The sequence below is a fragment of the Canis lupus genome, chromosome 11, assembly GCF_048164855.1.
Source record: "Canis lupus baileyi chromosome 11, mCanLup2.hap1, whole genome shotgun sequence".
Lineage (NCBI taxonomy): Eukaryota > Metazoa > Chordata > Mammalia > Carnivora > Canidae > Canis > Canis lupus.
The window spans coordinates 34,177,174-34,194,908 of NC_132848.1; the positions used below are offsets into that span (position 1 = coordinate 34,177,174).

A 17,735-nucleotide genomic window follows, 5' to 3' on the forward strand; every position below is an offset into this window, starting at 1 on the left:
AATCATCTGGGCCAGTGCTTTTCAGACTCTATGTGGCAACAGAACCCCGCTCTCAAATGTATCTTTATGCAGAAGTCCAACGTATGGAGGGCAAAGGGAAGGACAGCCGCTCTGGTGAAGTGTGTGCAGTGCAGGCGTGGAAGCAAGCCTCCCCACTGCAAGGCCCTTTACGGAACCTTAAGGTCATGATGGTCCAGTTGGAAGTTACTGATTTGGCCTAATCCCCACTGTAGAGATGACATACGGAGACCATTTTACAGCCCCAAACATCCTCCCGGTTCACAATGGCCAGTGCGGTTCCTTCCCATCAGGTGCCTTGATGTTGCTTGTCCATCAGTCCTATAATGGTCCTAAAATGGTCCCAGGGGTTACAGGCAGCGACCCCCCCATAGCTCGGGCATGATGGTGCTCAGTACTTGGCAGGCCACACGACACAATGGGGTGCTTGCTCCTCCTGGACGCCTCCTCCCGCTGACTGGGAGGATATTTCCTCTCACTGGCTGCTCCTCCTTGGCCTCGCCCAAGTAAGGGCCTGGGCCTTGGTCCTCCTGTCTCCTCTACGCTCACTCCCTGGGTGACTTTGTCCTGTCCTCTGGCTTCAGAAACCATCTGTATGCTTCTGACTCCCAAATTTATACCTCCAAACTGAGGTCCCTCCTGAACTCAACCACGTAGCTGACATCTTCACCTGTGGTCCCCAAAGGCTCCTCAAACGCACACATGTCCCCAACTGGACACCCAGCCTCTCTGCACCTGTAAACCTGCTCCTTCCCCAGACTTCCCCAGCTCAATTTATGCAACCCCAGCCTTCCAGCTGTTCAGACCAAAACCTGGAGTCATCCTTGACTCCTCTCATGTCCTGACAGCCCACACCCAATGGGTCAGCAACACCCTGTTGATCTTCTTTTTCATTACGGCCCAAATCCAACCACTTCTAGCTCACCTCTGCTGCTACCACCCTGGTCTACTGTCCCATCACCTTCTGCTTGCATTATTTTAAGGACCTCCACACATTGGTCTTCATTTCACTCTTGCTCCTCTAGAGCCTATTTTCTTCAACCAGCAGCCAAAGTGATTAAAATCATAAATCGTAAAATCAAACCTGAAAATCCTTACTCAAAACTCCTTCAAAGTCTTCCCAGTTCACTAAAAATAAAAGCCAAAGTCTACAAAATAGCCTATAAGGACCTACCCAACCTGACTTTCTGTGATACTCTGCTCTCACCTCTTGTTCCTCTTGGCTCACTCACACCTCTCTACCACACTGGCTTCTTTGCTATTCCTGTCTCAGGGCCTTTGTACTGCTGTTCCCTCTGCCAGGAACACTTCTTCCTCAGTTAAATCCCTCACTTCCTTCACCTCTCTGCACCAATGTCACCTTCTCAGTGAGACCACCCTAACCATACTATTTATAATTACAACCCACCATCCCAGCCCTGCCAGGCCCCCTCACTCTGCTTTATTTTTTAATATGGCAAGTATCACTTTCTAATCCTATACTTGCTTACTTAGGTTTATTGCTCAGGGTCTCCCTCCACTAGAATTCATGGTCTATGCAGGCAAGGATTTTTGTCTGTGCACTGATATATGCCAAGTGCCCAGAACCATGCCTTCTACATAGCAGGCCCTCAATAAATATCTGTTAAGTGAATGAATGGCTGAAGGATTATTCTGCAGTTTACAGATCCCTTTTACATCTGATGATTCCTTTGAGCCTCGAAACTCTGTGGGGATGGACTTTTCAGAAAAGAAAACAAGTCCAGAGAGGTAAATCACTAGCTCCAGATCACACAGCTTGTTCTAGAATGAACCTCATGTCCTCTCTGTCCTTAAACCCTCAAGATCAGGGTTTCTGACCATGCTGGTGCCCATCTCTCCAAAGCCCAGACCCTTTCCAACTCTCTTCCCTCCCCAAACTCACACCCATGTTTGCTGAACACTGTATTTGTAGGAACAGTGCACAGAATGCTTATTTTTCTCCCAGAGGAGCACTGATAACTTTTACTCCAATGAACTCCTATCTTGTCTCCAGGTGACACAGACATAAGCTTCCGGGCCAACTTGTGGCCCTAAGACCCTCGGCCAGAACACAGGAGGACACTGACAAGCTGTCCCGTCCCTGACCTTTGGTTTCCCCGCATATCACAATACTTGGACGTTCTGTAAGGAATGAAGGAGGGGGGACAGCGGGCAGAGAGAGACACTTTGTGATTGAGAGGAGGCTCCCTTTGTTCTTTCTTGACAACCACAGGCTGAAATGTGAGGTTGCTAAGTACAGCTTCATAACTGCTTCTAGTGCCCTGCTGACGAGTGTCTTCCAGGTTCAGGCCCCCACCACAAGAATGGCTACGGCAGCTGCTGTATTTCCGCCTCCCCCATCATACAACAAATTGTGTAGCTGCTCACAATTGCTCTTTTTGCACAGGCCACTGGGAAGCTCGGAGGAGCAGATCCTGGTTCTCGGGCCTTTGGACTCTAGGACTTACACCAGTGGCCCCTGGTTTCCAGGCTTTGGGACTTAGACCAAATTACACCACCTGCTTTCCCGGTTCTCCATCTCACAGGTGGCGAACTGTGGGACTTCCTGCACTGTGTGAGCTGATTCCTGTAACAAATCTTCTCATATGCAGTATTTTTTAAAAATAATTTTTATTTATTTATGATAGTCACAGAGAGAGAGAGAGGCAGAGACACAGGCAGAGGGAGAAGCAGGCTCCATGCACCGGGAGCCCGACATGGGATTCGATCCCAGGTCTCCAGGATCACGCCCTGGACCAAAGGCAGGCGCCAAACCACTGCGCCACCCAGGGATCCCTCATATGCAGTATTGATATATCCTATTGGTTCTGTTTCTCTGGAAAACCCTAACACAGTGGTAAACCCTCAATACATTTCACCTTTGCCATTAGTAAGTGCCGGGCTTTACAGTTTCCCACAGCATTGTCTTGTTTGACACTCGTGACTCTGCACATACCAGAACCTGGTATCGTCATTATTTCCCATTTCTATAAGAAGATCCGGATTCATAGAGGTCGGGGGCCTGTCTGAGGTTGCACAGCATGTGTCCACCCTGCTGGGCCTGAGCTGAAGCCCTCCTACTCATTAGAGGGTGAGGGCACCTTCCTGCACACCCTCTTCGTCTCCTGTGGCTTCAGCTGCCCCCAGCCAGCAGCTCCACATTCTGACACCACCAGAGGCCATGAAATCGCCAGCTTACTCTTCGTCTGTTCTTGGCTCTGGCGCCGAGAGCAAGGGAACCGTGGAGCAGCAGGGTCAGCAGCAGGTTGGGAGAGGGGTGGGAGGCTGAGAGAAGAGAGGCAGGGGACACCCACACCTGGCTGCTCACCTGGCCACCCACCTGGCTGCCAACCTGGCCGCCCACCTGGCTGCCAACCTGGCCACCCACCTGCACCAGCCTACCTCAGTGATTGGAAGCAGCACATGAGGAGACTCAGCAACTGGGAGCTGCAGATGGGGCGGGGGGACGGGCAGGGCAGCTGCAGATGGGGGTGGGTGGGCAGCAGGGCAGCTGCAGAATAGGGTGGAGGGGGTGGGGGGCAGGTTTCCAACGAAAGAGGGGCACACACAGAATTCAGAATTGAGAGACGAGAGTCTCGGCTCTGTTCCCTCCCCACCCCCATGACACCCCAATGACACGGGTCCAGTGCAGGAAGGACAACCAGGAATCTAACCCCCCTGAATGTCTGGTAACCTGGTGCTGGTCACAGCCACCCCTGGAGGCACACGGGAGGGGCAGCTAGGCCTCCCCAGACTCCCCTCCCAGTCCCCATCTGAGGAGGCTTTGCCCTACAGCCCCTGAACCCGTCCTAAGGGGTTCCTGCCACAGGCACAGTTTTACCTCTGGGGGGTTATTTGGGAGCCAGCCTAACCCACCTCAGGCCTGCGGCTTCATGAGGGCCAGAGCCATGTCCAATTCAGCCCACAAGGGTGAACCAGGCCCAGGCCCTCGGAGTCAGCAAAGATGAGGCTGCAGGGGGGCAGAGGCAGGAGGCCAAGGGAAGGAATGGCTGTGTCTGTTCTCCAGTACTTGAAATGCTCTGAGGCCATCAAGAGAGAAAGAAAGAGAGAGAGAGAGAGAGAGAGAGAGAGAGAGAGGGAAGAGGTGATTCGTGTCTGCTCTCATGCACATCCTGACGTCTGGACAGTGCTCTGCGTTGGCATCAGGAAGAAACAACGACACGTGCCACCCCCCCAAAAAAAAAACCCAGTTAAATCCAAGCAGCCTCCCTATCAGCTTCTGAATACTGATGCACTGGGGAATGGCTACCATGATTCTGCCCTGAGCACACCTGGTCTTTGCAGTGATTGCTTTCGTGGGTGCTGCCATCAGCTAATGGGGACCCCCATGCTCCCGAACTGGCATTTCTTCTACTGTGATACGTACAGTGAGAACCAGAGATACTACAGCCTGGTCGTAAGTTAACCTCCAAACAATGCAGCCTCCTAGTCCTCGCTGCCCCCAAGGACTGATCTGGTTTGGAGGAAACAGTGCTTCACAGAGGACAGCGGGTGGGCTAAGAATCCAGAAATCCAGGTACCGGTTCCTGCTCTGCCCTGTGACCTTGTGATGCTGGGCTAGGAGGGCCTCACTCTGAGCCTCATTTTCCCCACCTGTAAAGTTGCAAATTGAACCAAGGGCTCCCCAGGGAGGGGGGTGTTGCACAGGTGGGAGGCAGGGAGAATGGGAAGTCCCTTAAGAGCTGAGCTCAAATCCCCACTCTGCCATTTACTGCCTCAGGGACTCTGGGCAAGTTATGAAATGTGCCATAGCCTCAGATTCTTCTTGTGTGGGGTGGAGTGACAATACCTAACTGGCCTTCCCACATTCACCTTCCTGTGTGTTCTCAGTACAGCAGCCTACATGAGCTTCTTAGAACACAGATCTGGTCTTGCATTTCCCTCCTTAAAACCTTTCAAAGGCTTTCCAATGACCTCAGGAAAAGAGAGACTTCTCAATCTGGCAGACGGCTGGGTCCAACCTCTACCCAGTTCCCCTCACTTTGTTCTCCCAATCCAGCCACACTGGCCATTCTCCTCACCAGGCTCCCTTCTGCCGCAGGCCCTTTGCACATTCTGTTTCCGTCTACCTTTTCAACCAAATGGGCCATTCTCCCACTTCTCTCAAGCCTCACTGCCAGATCGAAGTCTTCTCTTACTCTTGATGGCATCAAGAGCCTCAGAAAAAGCTCTTCCAGCCCTGGGTATCTTTCCTTTGTAGCAACCATCACAGTTTTAAATTTACCTCTACCTGATTATTTGATGAAAGAAATAAGTTCACTACAGGCCCACAAGCTCCATGAGGGCAGGGATCGTGTTGCTTAACATCTAATTCAGTTCCTGCAGTAAAAGTCGTAATGAATATAGTAAAATTCAACAACACCAACATTTATCAAGGAATTTCTACAGAGCAGACACTTCTCTACAGCTCTAAGAACTAGGTTTTATTATTAATCTCACTTAACAGGGGAAGACTGAGTCACTGTGAGGTTAGATAACCTGCCCAGTATCACACAGCTAGTAAGTGGTCAAACCCTGGAGGTCTGGTTACTGACAGATGATTTGAGGACTTTCACTCCATAGGAAGCAGGGTTCAGGAACCAGGTCTTTCAGCAAGGAAGCCAGCGCCTCTTCAACATTTGATAATACTAATAATAATTGCCAGCAGACATTAAGCATTTATGGTATGTCCAATACTACATATTCTAGGGATGTTTATATGAATCAACGCATCTTCCTAATGATACCATGAGGAAGTTCTACCATTATCCTCACTCAACAGATGAGAAAACCAAGGCTCAGAAGCTTCATTGGCTTTCCCAAGGTCATCAGAGTTTCCACCTTGGTCCGCTAAGTCTAAAGTCTGGGAAAACTCTCGCTCTGGGATTCTCAGGGAGGACTAGGACAGATTCTCCACCATGCCACAGATTTCTGCATTCAGTTCTAGTGAGAAGGACCATGCTCCCTCGGCACTGAGCCAGCTGGGCAGGGAATGGACAGAGCTGTCCTCTGGAGACAACAAAGACACCCACTGCCCCAGGGGCCTCGGCCAAGGAGGCTCCCAGCAAGCAACCGCACAGGGCAGCCAGGATGGGGAAAGCCCGCAGAGGCAGACAAAAGACCTGTGACCATGGGTCCTTCTACAAAGGACAATCCTCAAGCAGGAGCGCCAGCACCCAGGCAAGCCGCGCCCTCCACTGCACACAACCTTCAGGCCGCACTGGAGTCCTTCTGGGGTCCCCTCAGAGGCTCATCTGAGCCAGAGTTCACCACCGTGTGTGGGCCTTCAGAGCCGAAGTTCTGAAACCCAAACCCCAATTCTACCCCTTAGTATGTATGGCAACTAAAATCAGCTACTGTCTGAGCCTCGGTTTCCTCACCAGGAAAATGGGATTGAGAAACACCCACTTCACAAGAATGGTGTGAGGGCTTAACGAAGTATTACATATGAAGGCCTGCTGGTCCAGGACCTGAGCCAGCAAGTGTTAACAACCTCTACCGTTGCAGGTAAAATGCAAAGGATGGCAGAGGGGAAAGGACGAGCACATAATACAACTTGCCTGGGGCTCCCCCTCTTTTGGATTCACGTTTTACCCATGCCTGAGAGCATCATGCTGATTCACTATGAATCCATATAGCACCCATTTCCACAATAGAATGACAATAACAATAATAAACATAAAAGATGTTAGGTATCAAGTCTTTACTTACCATGAGACAGTGGGGGAAAACACTTTGTATACACTACATATTATTTTAATCTTCACAAATATCCTACAAGGTGGCCCAGAGCCAGACTGCCTGGGTTCAAATCTGAACCAACCACTTGTTAGCTGTGTCACCTGAGCCAAATTCTTTAAGCTTTCTGTTCCTCAACTTTGGAATCCAGAATTGCAGTTGGGAGTGGAGGACCTGCCAGAGACCATCTTCCCCTGCCCCCTTGTTTCTACTTGAGGCCATGTGATGGAGTTCTGGTCACTGGAATATGGCAGGAGCGGATACAGTCACATCCAGACTATCCTCTAAAAGCTTCCTACACAGCCTTCTGCACTCCTGTTGTCCCTGAGCAGGACGTCCCCAGAGTAGAGTGTTCCCGATGGCATAACTTCCATCAACATCCACAGGACAAAGCACCTCCCTGCTTTGCCACCAATTAAGTTCAACATGAATGAGAAGGCTACTTTTACTGGGTTTAGCCACTAAGATGTTAGGGTTTATCTGATGCAATAGCTGGCATCACCCTAATTACTGAAGACATCGGTACCATAAGTGAGTGGAGTGCTTAAACACGTGGCCTTGGTTTAGAGACAAGAGTAGGGTTTGGGACACTAGAGGTGCATGATGTACAGTGAAAATGTTTGGTTAAGCTGTCACCTCAGATAACTCAGAGGCCCAAATTGGGCCTGCCGAGCCTGTAAGCTCCGGAGAAAGAGGTTTGGAAAAAAAAAAAAATAACAGGAATAACAGGAGCTTGTTGGCCCCCGGCTGAGTTTAGCAAGGTATTTGAAAGAAAGCGGAACTATGGCACAAATTAGCCAGTTTGCAAGTGGAATTGGAAAAGAATAGTGGAGAACTGAAAAGGACAACTATTTCTAGATCCCAAACAGTAAGAGTCAAGACTGAGAAGACTTTTAAGTGAAGTAAATGATCAGATAAAGGACATAAGCTTCCCACTTGAGCCCCGTGGCCCCAAGGTAGCCATCATTAGATAGAGAGAGAAAGGAAGGTATCCAGCTAAGAAAGTGAAGAAATCATCCAGGCTTGATAATGAGCTCTAGGAGATGACTATGGGTGTGGCTACTGGCTCACTAGATGGCACAGATGAAAATCCTACCAAGTTGTTAAGAGAGCTACACTGGCAAAATCAGTAAGTATCTTTATGGTGACAGCCTTAACACAATCCTTAGGCCCCTAAGAGATCAAGGGCAGGAACTAGGTCACAAAAGATTTAGAGCTTCAGGTTGGTCATACTCCCCAAGAGCCACTTTTGGCTGTGGATATATGGACACAAGTGATGAAGATCCCTTCCAGGGATCCAGGCTTAGCCCCTAACACCTTTCATAAGATCCTCTACTCTCTCCTTCTTCCTCTACCTGTTGGCTAGATGAGTGTCCTGAAGGCCACGTACTGATAATAAAGAAAACCAAATCCATCAGTCTTGGTACCTAAATGACTCTCTTGCCACCTCCCACCTCACTCCTCTCCCAATAAGACTTTATGATAGGAAACAACTTCCTATCATATTCAATTTCTAAGATTTGAGGGTTGGCTTTTAGAATAGTTAATGTCATTGTAATGATCATAATACAGAGAAGCAGCGCCTGGCATATAATAAAAAGCATGATACAAGTGTAGCTATGATTACAATACCCATTTTACAGATAGGAAAACTGCAGGTTGTGAGTGTGTTCAACTTCGAAGTTAATTCTTTTTTTTTAATTTTTAAAAAATATTTTATTTATTTATTCATGAGAGACACAGAGAGAGGCAGAGACACAGGCAGAGGAAGAAACAGGCTCCCTGTGGGGAAGCCTGGTACAGGACTCCATCCCAGGATCCCAGGATCACAACCTGAGCCAAAGACAGACTCTCAACCACTGAGCCACCCAAGGGGCCCAAAATCAATTGTTTTTTATCTTTACCTCTCAGTAGATGATAATCAGACCTACCTTATAGGTGAGTTTGGCTCCAGGTCACAAATGATAATGGATCCAGAATTAGAGGTCTTCCCCCTATTCGAAAGCCATTAGCATGCCACAGCTGACCCCGGGTCTCTAGACTGATCCCTCCTCATCTTATTTTGCTGTTATTTTTATTTTCTGTTCCATGAAACACCCTACTTGCAAGTGCCCCAGCACTGAACTGGCAAGTCTGCATCGAAAACCAAATAACCCTCCACTGACCCAAATTCTGAGTTTTAATTTACATTCAGCCAGTTAATTAAAAACGTGCTCTGTGAGCACAGACACTGCCATGGCTGACTCTTGAGATAGTTTTGCTATTCTTCCTAAGAAGCTAGGTTTCTTCTGTGACATTTTTGTCCAGCACAGTAACACCGCACCACGGAGCAGTACCACCAGCTAGAGGACAGGAAAACTGCCAGGGAAGCATTTAGTGCAGATCATAGTCTAAGTGGGGGCAACACTGAATCACAAACCTGAAAACCGTCCTGCCCACCAAGCCAGTGCTGCCTGGGCGAGGGCCCCTGTTAATTAATGTTTATAAGGTGATTTGGGAATCCTTGAATGAAAGGAACTATTCAAAATCCCCAACCTGAATAATCAGTGTTTTAAGAGAGCCATTATAATTGAGTGCCTACTATGTGACAGGTGTTTTCACACACTTGATCTGATTTAATCCTTTAATCACTGTATGTGGTAGATTTGGATTTTCTTCCTTTTTTATGCCTTTTGTTTTGTTTTGTTCTGGTAATCCTCACTGTGCAGATGAGAAAACCAAATTCAGCAAAATTAAGTCATTTGCTGGGAAGCAGCAGAGCTGAAATACGAGGCCAAATCTTTCCCAGTGTAAAGTCCTTACCCTTTCATCACACCACACCGCCTCTTCCAGTCTTTCCTTCAAACTCCTTCTGCATTTAAAACAAAATTTCATTCAAGGACACATATGGTCTTTTTTTATGGCTTTTTTTTTTTTTTTTACTGCAGTGCATTTTAAAATACAGTGAAACGCACAAATCTTAGGTTTACAGTGCAATGAATGCATTTTGACAAACGCCTGCACCTCTGAACTCTGGCACCCTATTAAGTTCCCTAGTGCCTCTTTGCTAAGGATGCCTTAAAAAAAAAAAAAAAAAAAAAAAAAAACACAACACTGTAAATAAAATAAACTACTTTCCTTTGACCAAAACATTCTTTTGCCACCTTGGCCATGGAGCCAATCCCTGAAATGAGCACGCTGGATTATTTGACTTTGGGAATATCGGGAAGGGGGATCCAAGTTAAAATTCTGTGCTCTGCTGGCTCTATCCACACTGGAGATGAATTAATCTGGATGAGCTAGAGATGGGATATACCATTGTGCCTGAATTATCACAACTACCATCACCATTTTGGCCCCTACCATGTGTCAGGCAGCAGATTGTAATACCTTTATACACATAATCTCATTTATTCCTGCTTATTACCTCTATTATATAGCTGAAGAAACTGGGCTCAGAGAGGTTAGGTAACATGCCTAAGAACACACAGCTGTAACACAACAGCCTTGAAATCCAGGAGGTCTGACTTGAGAGGTCTTTAGAAAGGTTGATTACATATGTTGGTGGGTGAATTTTAAATCCTAAAGATTTAGTGGGCCACTTATATTCATTCAACAAATAGTACTTAGCATCTGCTATGTGCCAGGTGCTGTGCTGAGTGATATAAGAGGAGAGACAAAGATGAATACGACACAAGCTTGCACTGAAGGTGCCACAGTGAGATGGGGAGTCACTTAAAGCAAGGTCAAGGTCAGGATTCCCAAAGGAGGGGGAGTGGGGAACGGGTTGCATCAGGGAAATCCTCACAGAGGTGTCAGAAAGAGCCTTCTCCATCAACTCTTCAGGGATGAGTGAGAACTAGCTAGCTCTGAAGTGTTTAAGGTAAAACCACAAACAAGGGCTTGCTAAAGCACTTCTGCTGGCCCCTTGTATTTAGCTTTAGGAAAATCAATCAAGCCAAATTTTAAGACCCCACAGAAAGCCAACATTCACTGGGGTCTATTAGCTCTTATCCCAGCTCTTCAAACCAGCTGAAAAATCAAAGTAAGAAAAAAGCCAACTCTTAAAACAGTCCCCACAAAGTACATGCCCTAAACCCAGTCATATTATTTTTGAGAGCCACCAAGCCCTTGCTTATAGCTCGTTATCTTCTGTTTTCTGAACGTAGCCCCATGCAATTAGTTTCATAATTCCTTGGGCGTGGCAGTTTAGCAGCAGCAAATTACAAGGGTGGACAGGTGTAGAGATGGCAGTGAGAAGGGGCAACCAAGGTAGAAAGATTTGAAAAGATGATTCAAGAAACTCAAAAATCCGTAGCTTCTTTCAGGACATCACTGTATAATATTATACAACAGCTCATTCAACTGAACGGGCATCTAGGAAGCTCCAGCTGTGTACCAGGCTCTCTCTTAGACTCAGCAGAGGTTATAAAAATGTAAAATCTACATTTTATAGATTAAAACTATATGGCCACTACAGCCCAGTGCAGCTTAAAAGGAACAAAAAGTGGGCAGCCCAGGTGACTCAGCGGTTTAGGGCCACCTTCAGTCCAGGGCATGATCCTGGAGACCTAGGATCCAGTCCCGCGTCGGACTCCCTGCATGGAGCCTGCTTCTCCTTCTGTGTCTCTGCCTCTCTCTCTCTCTCTCTCTCTCTCTCTCTCTCTCTCTGTGTCTCTTATGAGTAAATGAATAAAATCTTAAAAAAATAAAATAAAAGGAACAAAAAGTGTATGAATTGGGAGAGAAAGGATGTCAGGCTATAAAGGGTCTCTGTTCAACTGGGTAGGTAATGACGGACAGGTGGATAGCTTAAAGGCAGAGAATTCATCTGCCGGTAAAGAGCAAAACACTAAGTCTCCTGGGCCTCCGTTCCTCCTCTGTGTAATGGGGATAATGGTAGTAGCTTTCCAAGGGAATGCCGAAGATCAAATGGATCAACGTACAGAGCAGTATTGGAGACACATTGGCAGTTATTTCCTCTGGAACTGCAGTGCTTGCTTGCTCCGTCCTTAAATTTACTAACTGCTCAATAAATATTGATGAATAAACAAATTCACAAATGAATAAGTGAGACCGCTGAGTTAAAGGGGTAAAAAAATTGATCACGTAAGGTATGGGCTCCTTAACAAGGCCTGCAGATCAGAGAGACTGCCCTGCACAACAGTTTAATAGGTTTGATGTTTAATGTATTTTTCAGAAACCTAAGAAACTAATTGCTCATTCCTTACTTTTCCGCATAAATGACCTGCCATTTTAAACATGCTCAAAGAAAGGAGATGGAGAGATCACAACGAAATTGCAGTAGATCTCATGCTAAGAGATGGCTGAAGGGCCCTGGAACCCAGGAGTTAAAGCTCTGTGGTGTGGGAACCCTTTGCATGGCAGCAAACTCCAACCGCCACACACTCACCCTGCCCAAAACCGACTCTGTGGCCTTCTCCTTCCTTAAATTATACTTACTCCGAAAAAGATAAACACAAGAACGGTCTTTAAAATATGTTAAGGATCATAAAAGTAAAACCAATTTGAAAAAACCTAAAGGCTACTAGTACAGCCAGAGCTACAGGAGGCCCTTGTTTTACAGACCAGGACACTGAGAACCAAGGGGAGTCCACCAAAGTCCTAAATTCAAGAGAATGGCAAAGACACAGGTGGAGGAGGATGCCCTGATTCCCAAACTGGTGCCTTCTCTGGGGAATGCTCCTTACCTGGAAGAAAACACTGTGACAGATTAGCAAAAGCAGGTTCCAGTCCCAGCAGGGCGATAAGGGCTTGGGGGCCAGTAAGAAGTAAAGGACGACCTTAATGGGAGAGGTAAGAACAGTGGAGGTGGGGCGCACCTGGTGGGAAGAAAATTAAGCCCTCTGTGCTTTTTGTGGGCGTAGGGCTCCCGAACAGAGAGCAATCCAGCCTAGAGCTCCTGGGTTTTTCAGATGAATCCTCCCCCTTCTGAAGAAGCTCATACAAAGGCCAAGGCCTTTCCCTAGATGTTTCCACCTGGGTCAGGATTTCACGTGCGCTTGGGGTGGGGGAATGGGGAGCCCCGCAGACGCTCTGCGCCCTCGACCGGCAGCAGAGGGGGGAGGTCCCCGGCCGCGAGAACCCCAAGAGCCTCCAGATCAACGCGGAAGTCGCGATCGCGCCCCTCCCCCTCCCCCACGCCCACTTTGCTCCTTCCTTCGCCTCCCCCAACGATGATCAAAACCAGGTGAAAGGACCGAGAGCTGGGGGGCTGGGTTCCCTGGAGCCCCGCGTGGCTGCGCTCTCCCGCGCACACTCACAAGCACACTTCACAGACACACGCACACGCTCGCCAGCACACGCTTGGCACCCCCAGAGGCCGCGCCCGCCGCATCTCTCTTTCAGCCCCCGGGAAACCGACAGGCAGCAACATGAATGAAATCTACCCAGAAAGACTGCATTTCGGCTCCAACCACGCAATCTCCGGCCAAACCGCCGATTATGTAGCAAAGTTTTATTTCGCTTTTAGAGTCTCCAGTTACGCTTCTACCATTTCCTGTGGAAAACTGAAGCTTTGAAGTGTCTAGCTCGGGCTTTCGCAGACAGGCAGGACCGCCAGCTCGAGCTCTCGAAAACAAGAGCCCCCGGCCCCACCCCCTCCGCCGCCACAACTGCAGGTTCAAACCCACCCAGCTCCCGCCTCCCAAACCCGGGGGTGTGGGGGGGGGATGGGGGGGGGACAGAACCTGCTGGAAACGCCGCCCTAAACTGACAGCCCTCTCCAGAACTCCGCCCCACTCCCATCCTGCCCAGGTCCCTAGTGGCGCTCCTTAAGCAAAGTGGTGAGGGCTGCAGCTCCCTGCCACTGGGAGCCCAGAGGGGCGAGGGCTGGGGGTCGGGAAGGGGGCAGGGGGTGTCCACCGCGCAGCACCCACCAGCTGGGCGCTCTGGCCTTCAAAAACGGCCCCGGGAAAACTTGGGACCTGGAAGTCTTCCGCTCCACCCTCCCCGCACACACGCCTCTCCCGACTGTTTCTAGGCCAAACGTTCAGCCTTGGCGGCCGCGGGGCCCCCCCACGCCCGCGCCAGGACCGTGTCCCGGGGGCGCCGGGAAGTGCGCGAGCCGGGCGGTGGCGGGAGGAATGCACCTCCTCTGGAATCCCAGGGAGCCAGACTCGTGCGCCCCACAATGTGGCATCTTCAAGGTCAAAAAGAAATAAAAAAATAAAAAACACAGGGCTCTGGCGGAAATCTGTACCAGGGGCGAATGACGGAAAGGACCGCGTCCCCGAACGGTGATGGGTTCCCCGCACCGTCTGCGGGCGGCAGCCGCCGCGCCCCGCCCCGCCCCACGCGAGCGGCCGGACTGCGTGCGCGCCCGGACTCCGGGGCCCGAGGAGCCGAGTCGACTGCGCGGATTCCGAGCGCGGGAGCGAACCGGCTGGTTTCGGGCAGCCTGCAGCTCCGCGGCCCCCTCGGAGGCTCGGGACGAGTGCGGTGGCCGGGACGCCGCGGCAGGGAGGACGCGAGGCAAACTTGCCGCGAGAGTTGGCGGGCTGCGGGGGAGGAGGCGGCGCCCGCGCGGCCACTTACCGCTGGCGTTCTTCCCGCAGATGAGGTGCTGGTAGGGCTGCAGGAGCCCCCAGATTTCGGAGTCGTTGTTGACCGTGTGCTCCAGCGTCTCCACGGTGAACCTGGGCGCCTCGTGGAGCGCGTGGTGGTGGTGGTGGTGGTGGTTGGCGGCGGCGGCGGCGGCCGGGGGGGCTGCGGCGGCGGCGGCGGCCGGCGGGGCGCAACAGCTGCTGCCTCCGCTGGCGCTGCTGGCTGCGCTGCAGGCGCCGCCGCTCGCCGCTCCCCCTCCGGGCGCCTCCCGCTCCTTGTCCGCCGCGGGGGCCGAGCCGGGGCCGGAGCCCGGGCCCGGGCCCGAGCCGGAGCCCGGGCCCGGGCCGCTGCAGCTCCGGGGCAGCCCGGAGGCCACGACCCGCGAGTAGATGTCCCGGAAGAGGCTCTCCATGCAGGCTGTCAGGTAGATGGCGGCGTGTTCGTGGATGCGCAGCGCCACGCGGCTGTCCACCATCCAGCGGTACACGCGGCCCACGGAGAAGGTGAGGCCGCAGCGCGCAGACTTGCCGCGGCCCAGGCGGTCGCCGCCGGCACTGCTCATGTTGTAGAGGGACAGCGCGGCCAGCGCGGCCGCCGTGCAGTGCGCCGCCAGGCCCCAGGACAGCACTATCTCCATGGCGCTCTGGATCTCGTACTTGGTGCACTTGGCGAAGCGCAGGCTCAGGCGCTGCGCCTCCTTGGCGATGCGTACCAGCGCCCGGCTCACCAGCGTCGACAGCTTGGCCAGCGCGTCTTTGGGCAGGCCTCCGGGGGCCGCCGGGCCTGCCCGGGGATCCCGCGAGCGCAGCAGCAGCGCCTCCAGCTCCTGGAGGGTCCAGGGGACCTCGTCGAGGTCCGGCAGCAGCCGCGAACAGTGCTGGCCGGCGCAGTCCAGCCCCTCGGAGTCTTCCACCAGGGCAGTGTTGACGGTGTCAAAGCTGTTGTGCCGGCTGTGCATGGAGTCAGCTAGAGGCGGCCAGCAGCTCCCGCCATACGGGGACGCCGGGTGCGAGTCGGAACAGCACAGGGACAAGTTGGAGGAGCGCACCGAGTCCGCCGCGCCACCATAACCCGAGTCCAGCGTCAGATCCTCCAGCGTCCGCACCACAGGCTTCTTACCTCTCCTGGCCATCGCTGCGCCACTTCATGCTGCGGCCGCCGGGGAGCCGAGGGGAAGGAGCGGCGAGAGCAGCGGGCGCCGGCGCGCGGGGAGAGCCGAGTCCGCGCCGCCTCGGCTCACTTTTCCACCAGCCGCCACTGCCAAGTGTTACTACTTTCGGCTGCCTCCCCGAGCCGCCACCGCCGGTAGACACCGGGCAGACCCCGAAGTCATCTTCCGGAGCCCGGGCCGGAGCTGGGGCGCACGGGGGAGCGAGCCAGGCCGGGAGGGAAGCTCTCCCCGGGACTCGCCCCTTTCTTCCAAAATAGAATAAAAAGTGTCTGACCCGCTCCTCCCTGGGCCCTGCTGGGCGCAGAAGCCGCCGGCCGCCGGCCTCAGTGTTCGTAGGACGGAAATGGACTCAGACGCCGCCGCCGCAGCAGCCCGGCTGGCAGATGGCTCCCCACTCCCCGCTCCGGGCTCCGGGCTCCCGGCTCCCCGCTCCCGGCCCGGGGTTCGCTGGGCGCCCGCCCGGCACTGAAGCGCAGCAGCTACCGCGGCGGCTGCAAACCCGGCCGAACCCCGCAAACCCCTGGCAGCCAACGGGGCGGGCATATGCAAAGCAGGGCCGGGGGAGAGCCAATGGGATCAGAGGATGCTAATTACCCAGCTTTTTTTTTTTTTTTAATTCCTCAGCTCCACGTAGCCCCGCCCCTCACACATGCCCCCAGCGGTGACCAGTGCTGCAGGAAGTGGGGGGCAGCGACCCGGGGACTGGGGGAGTTGTGCCAACGTAGAGACACGGATGTTGTCTCCCTGCTGCTGCCCCTGCCCCTCAGGCTCCTGACTTTGGTACCAGAATGGGAGGGTGGTAGGTTGAGCAGGTGAGCCCCCACCCATCGAGGTGTGCTACCCGCCAGTGGTTCACAAAGTGTCTGCCTGGGGTCGCTTCCTGCCCCTGAGTTTCAGATTTCACTTTCCTTTTTTTTTTTTTTTTTTCCTTTAATAAGCATAGCATGTTTTTTCTCCCTTCCCCCTTCCCCCACCTTCGGGTCCCCAAACCAATTAAGGCAGTCCTCCTTCAGCCCTACATTTCCTCAGCGTGGAGGGAAGGTTAGAAACCAGGCCAGTGAGCTCAGAGGCCGGGGGGGGGCCTGAACACCGCTGGAAGGCTGACCTGCCACCAGGGCACATTAACCAGGTTCCTTTCAATAGCCAGGAGGCCGACCCTGCACCCATCCTTCAAAGGCCTGGCTGACGCGCTGGAGGAAAGGCTCCTGTCCCACCTTGCCCTCTAGGTGCACTTAATTCCAGACAGCTCAGCCAAAAGGGTAGATTTGCACGGGGGAGCGTTTTCTTTTTTAACTAAAGAAACGTACTTAGCTGCATATGTGTCAAATTGCATTGTCTTGTTTATTTGTCACCATCCACCAGGGCAAAAACCATACCTTTTTCACTGGGGGATTCCCGGCTCCCACACAAGGTCTCTGCGGGAGGTTGGGTCCCCTCTTCCTCCAGCTGGCCAGAATTTTCAGCTTAGAAGTCCCCTCCTACAGAAAGGTAGCCCAGATCCCCCAATCCCTGCCTGGATACTTTACCTGCCCACCCCTCTCCTGAAGCTGTTGATCTCTGGACCCTTGTAACACTAGGTTGTTAAAATATGAATGTGTCTAGATTGCATAGTGGACTGGAGGATTCACTGAGCATGGGCCTGTCACAGGGTAGGCACGAGGTAAATATTTGCTGCAAATAGGTGGATGAAGGAAAGAAGGACATGCTTTTGCACAATTGGTTTGGATGTCAACAGTGGATTTTCTTGGATAACCCCATAGATTGTCTGATGTTTCCCATATCTGTCATACCAAATACACGCATCTTTTCACCCCAAATAATCCACCACCCTTTGTAGGTACCATCCTAGGACACATGATACATGTGCTCATCACCTCTCAGGTTGACTGTTCTGCCAAATATTCTCCTCCTCTGCCTCTTCCTTCTCCAAACCATCCAGTCCAGGATCTTGAAAAGCCTAATTCTAATCTTGTCATTCCTTTCTTGAAAAAAATTCAAAGGCTCCCCATTGCCTTCCAGATAAATAAAATTATACTGATTAGCTGGCCTTCAGGGATCTCTCCACTCTATTCCCAGACTCTCTTTCCATAAAATTCCAGACCTTTTAATAAGGGATTGTGATGATTAATTTTACGTGTCAACTTGACTGGGCCACAGGTGCACAGTTTAAACATTGTTTCTGGGTAGGTCTCTGAGGGTCTTTCCAGAGTGAGATTAGAATTTGGGCTCAAGGAAGTAGGTTGCCCTCCCAATGTGGTTGGGC

At 51.7% G+C, this 17,735-nt stretch overlaps 1 protein-coding gene and 1 long non-coding RNA gene across 6 annotated transcripts in view; both read right to left on the reverse strand.

Annotated features, from left to right (window-relative positions):
- LOC140642959 (uncharacterized) overlaps window positions 1–13,945 on the reverse strand; it is a 43,906-nt gene extending 29,961 nt beyond the window's left edge. Inside the window, exons 1-3 of the long non-coding RNA XR_012039335.1 lie at window positions 13,635–13,945; window positions 12,447–12,578; window positions 9,559–9,607 (exon numbers count right to left, since the gene is read on the reverse strand). This is a non-coding gene — a long non-coding RNA (uncharacterized lncRNA). The remainder of the gene's footprint in view (window positions 1–9,558; window positions 9,608–12,446; window positions 12,579–13,634) is intronic.
- The window catches only part of ABTB3 (ankyrin repeat and BTB domain containing 3), a 312,444-nt gene extending 296,446 nt beyond the window's left edge, over window positions 1–15,998 (reverse strand). For 2 of the 5 annotated variants that reach the window (XM_072844217.1, XM_072844218.1), the window contains exon 1: window positions 14,293–15,996. In XM_072844217.1, coding sequence (XP_072700318.1) covers window positions 14,293–15,433 — 1,141 coding nt within the window. In that variant the 5' untranslated portion in view covers window positions 15,434–15,996. Of the gene's footprint in view, window positions 1–14,292 lie in introns of all 5 variants that reach the window. The other 3 variants (XM_072844219.1, XM_072844216.1, XM_072844215.1) reach the window with 3 other exon arrangements.
- Window positions 15,999–17,735: the final 1,737 nt, after the last annotated feature.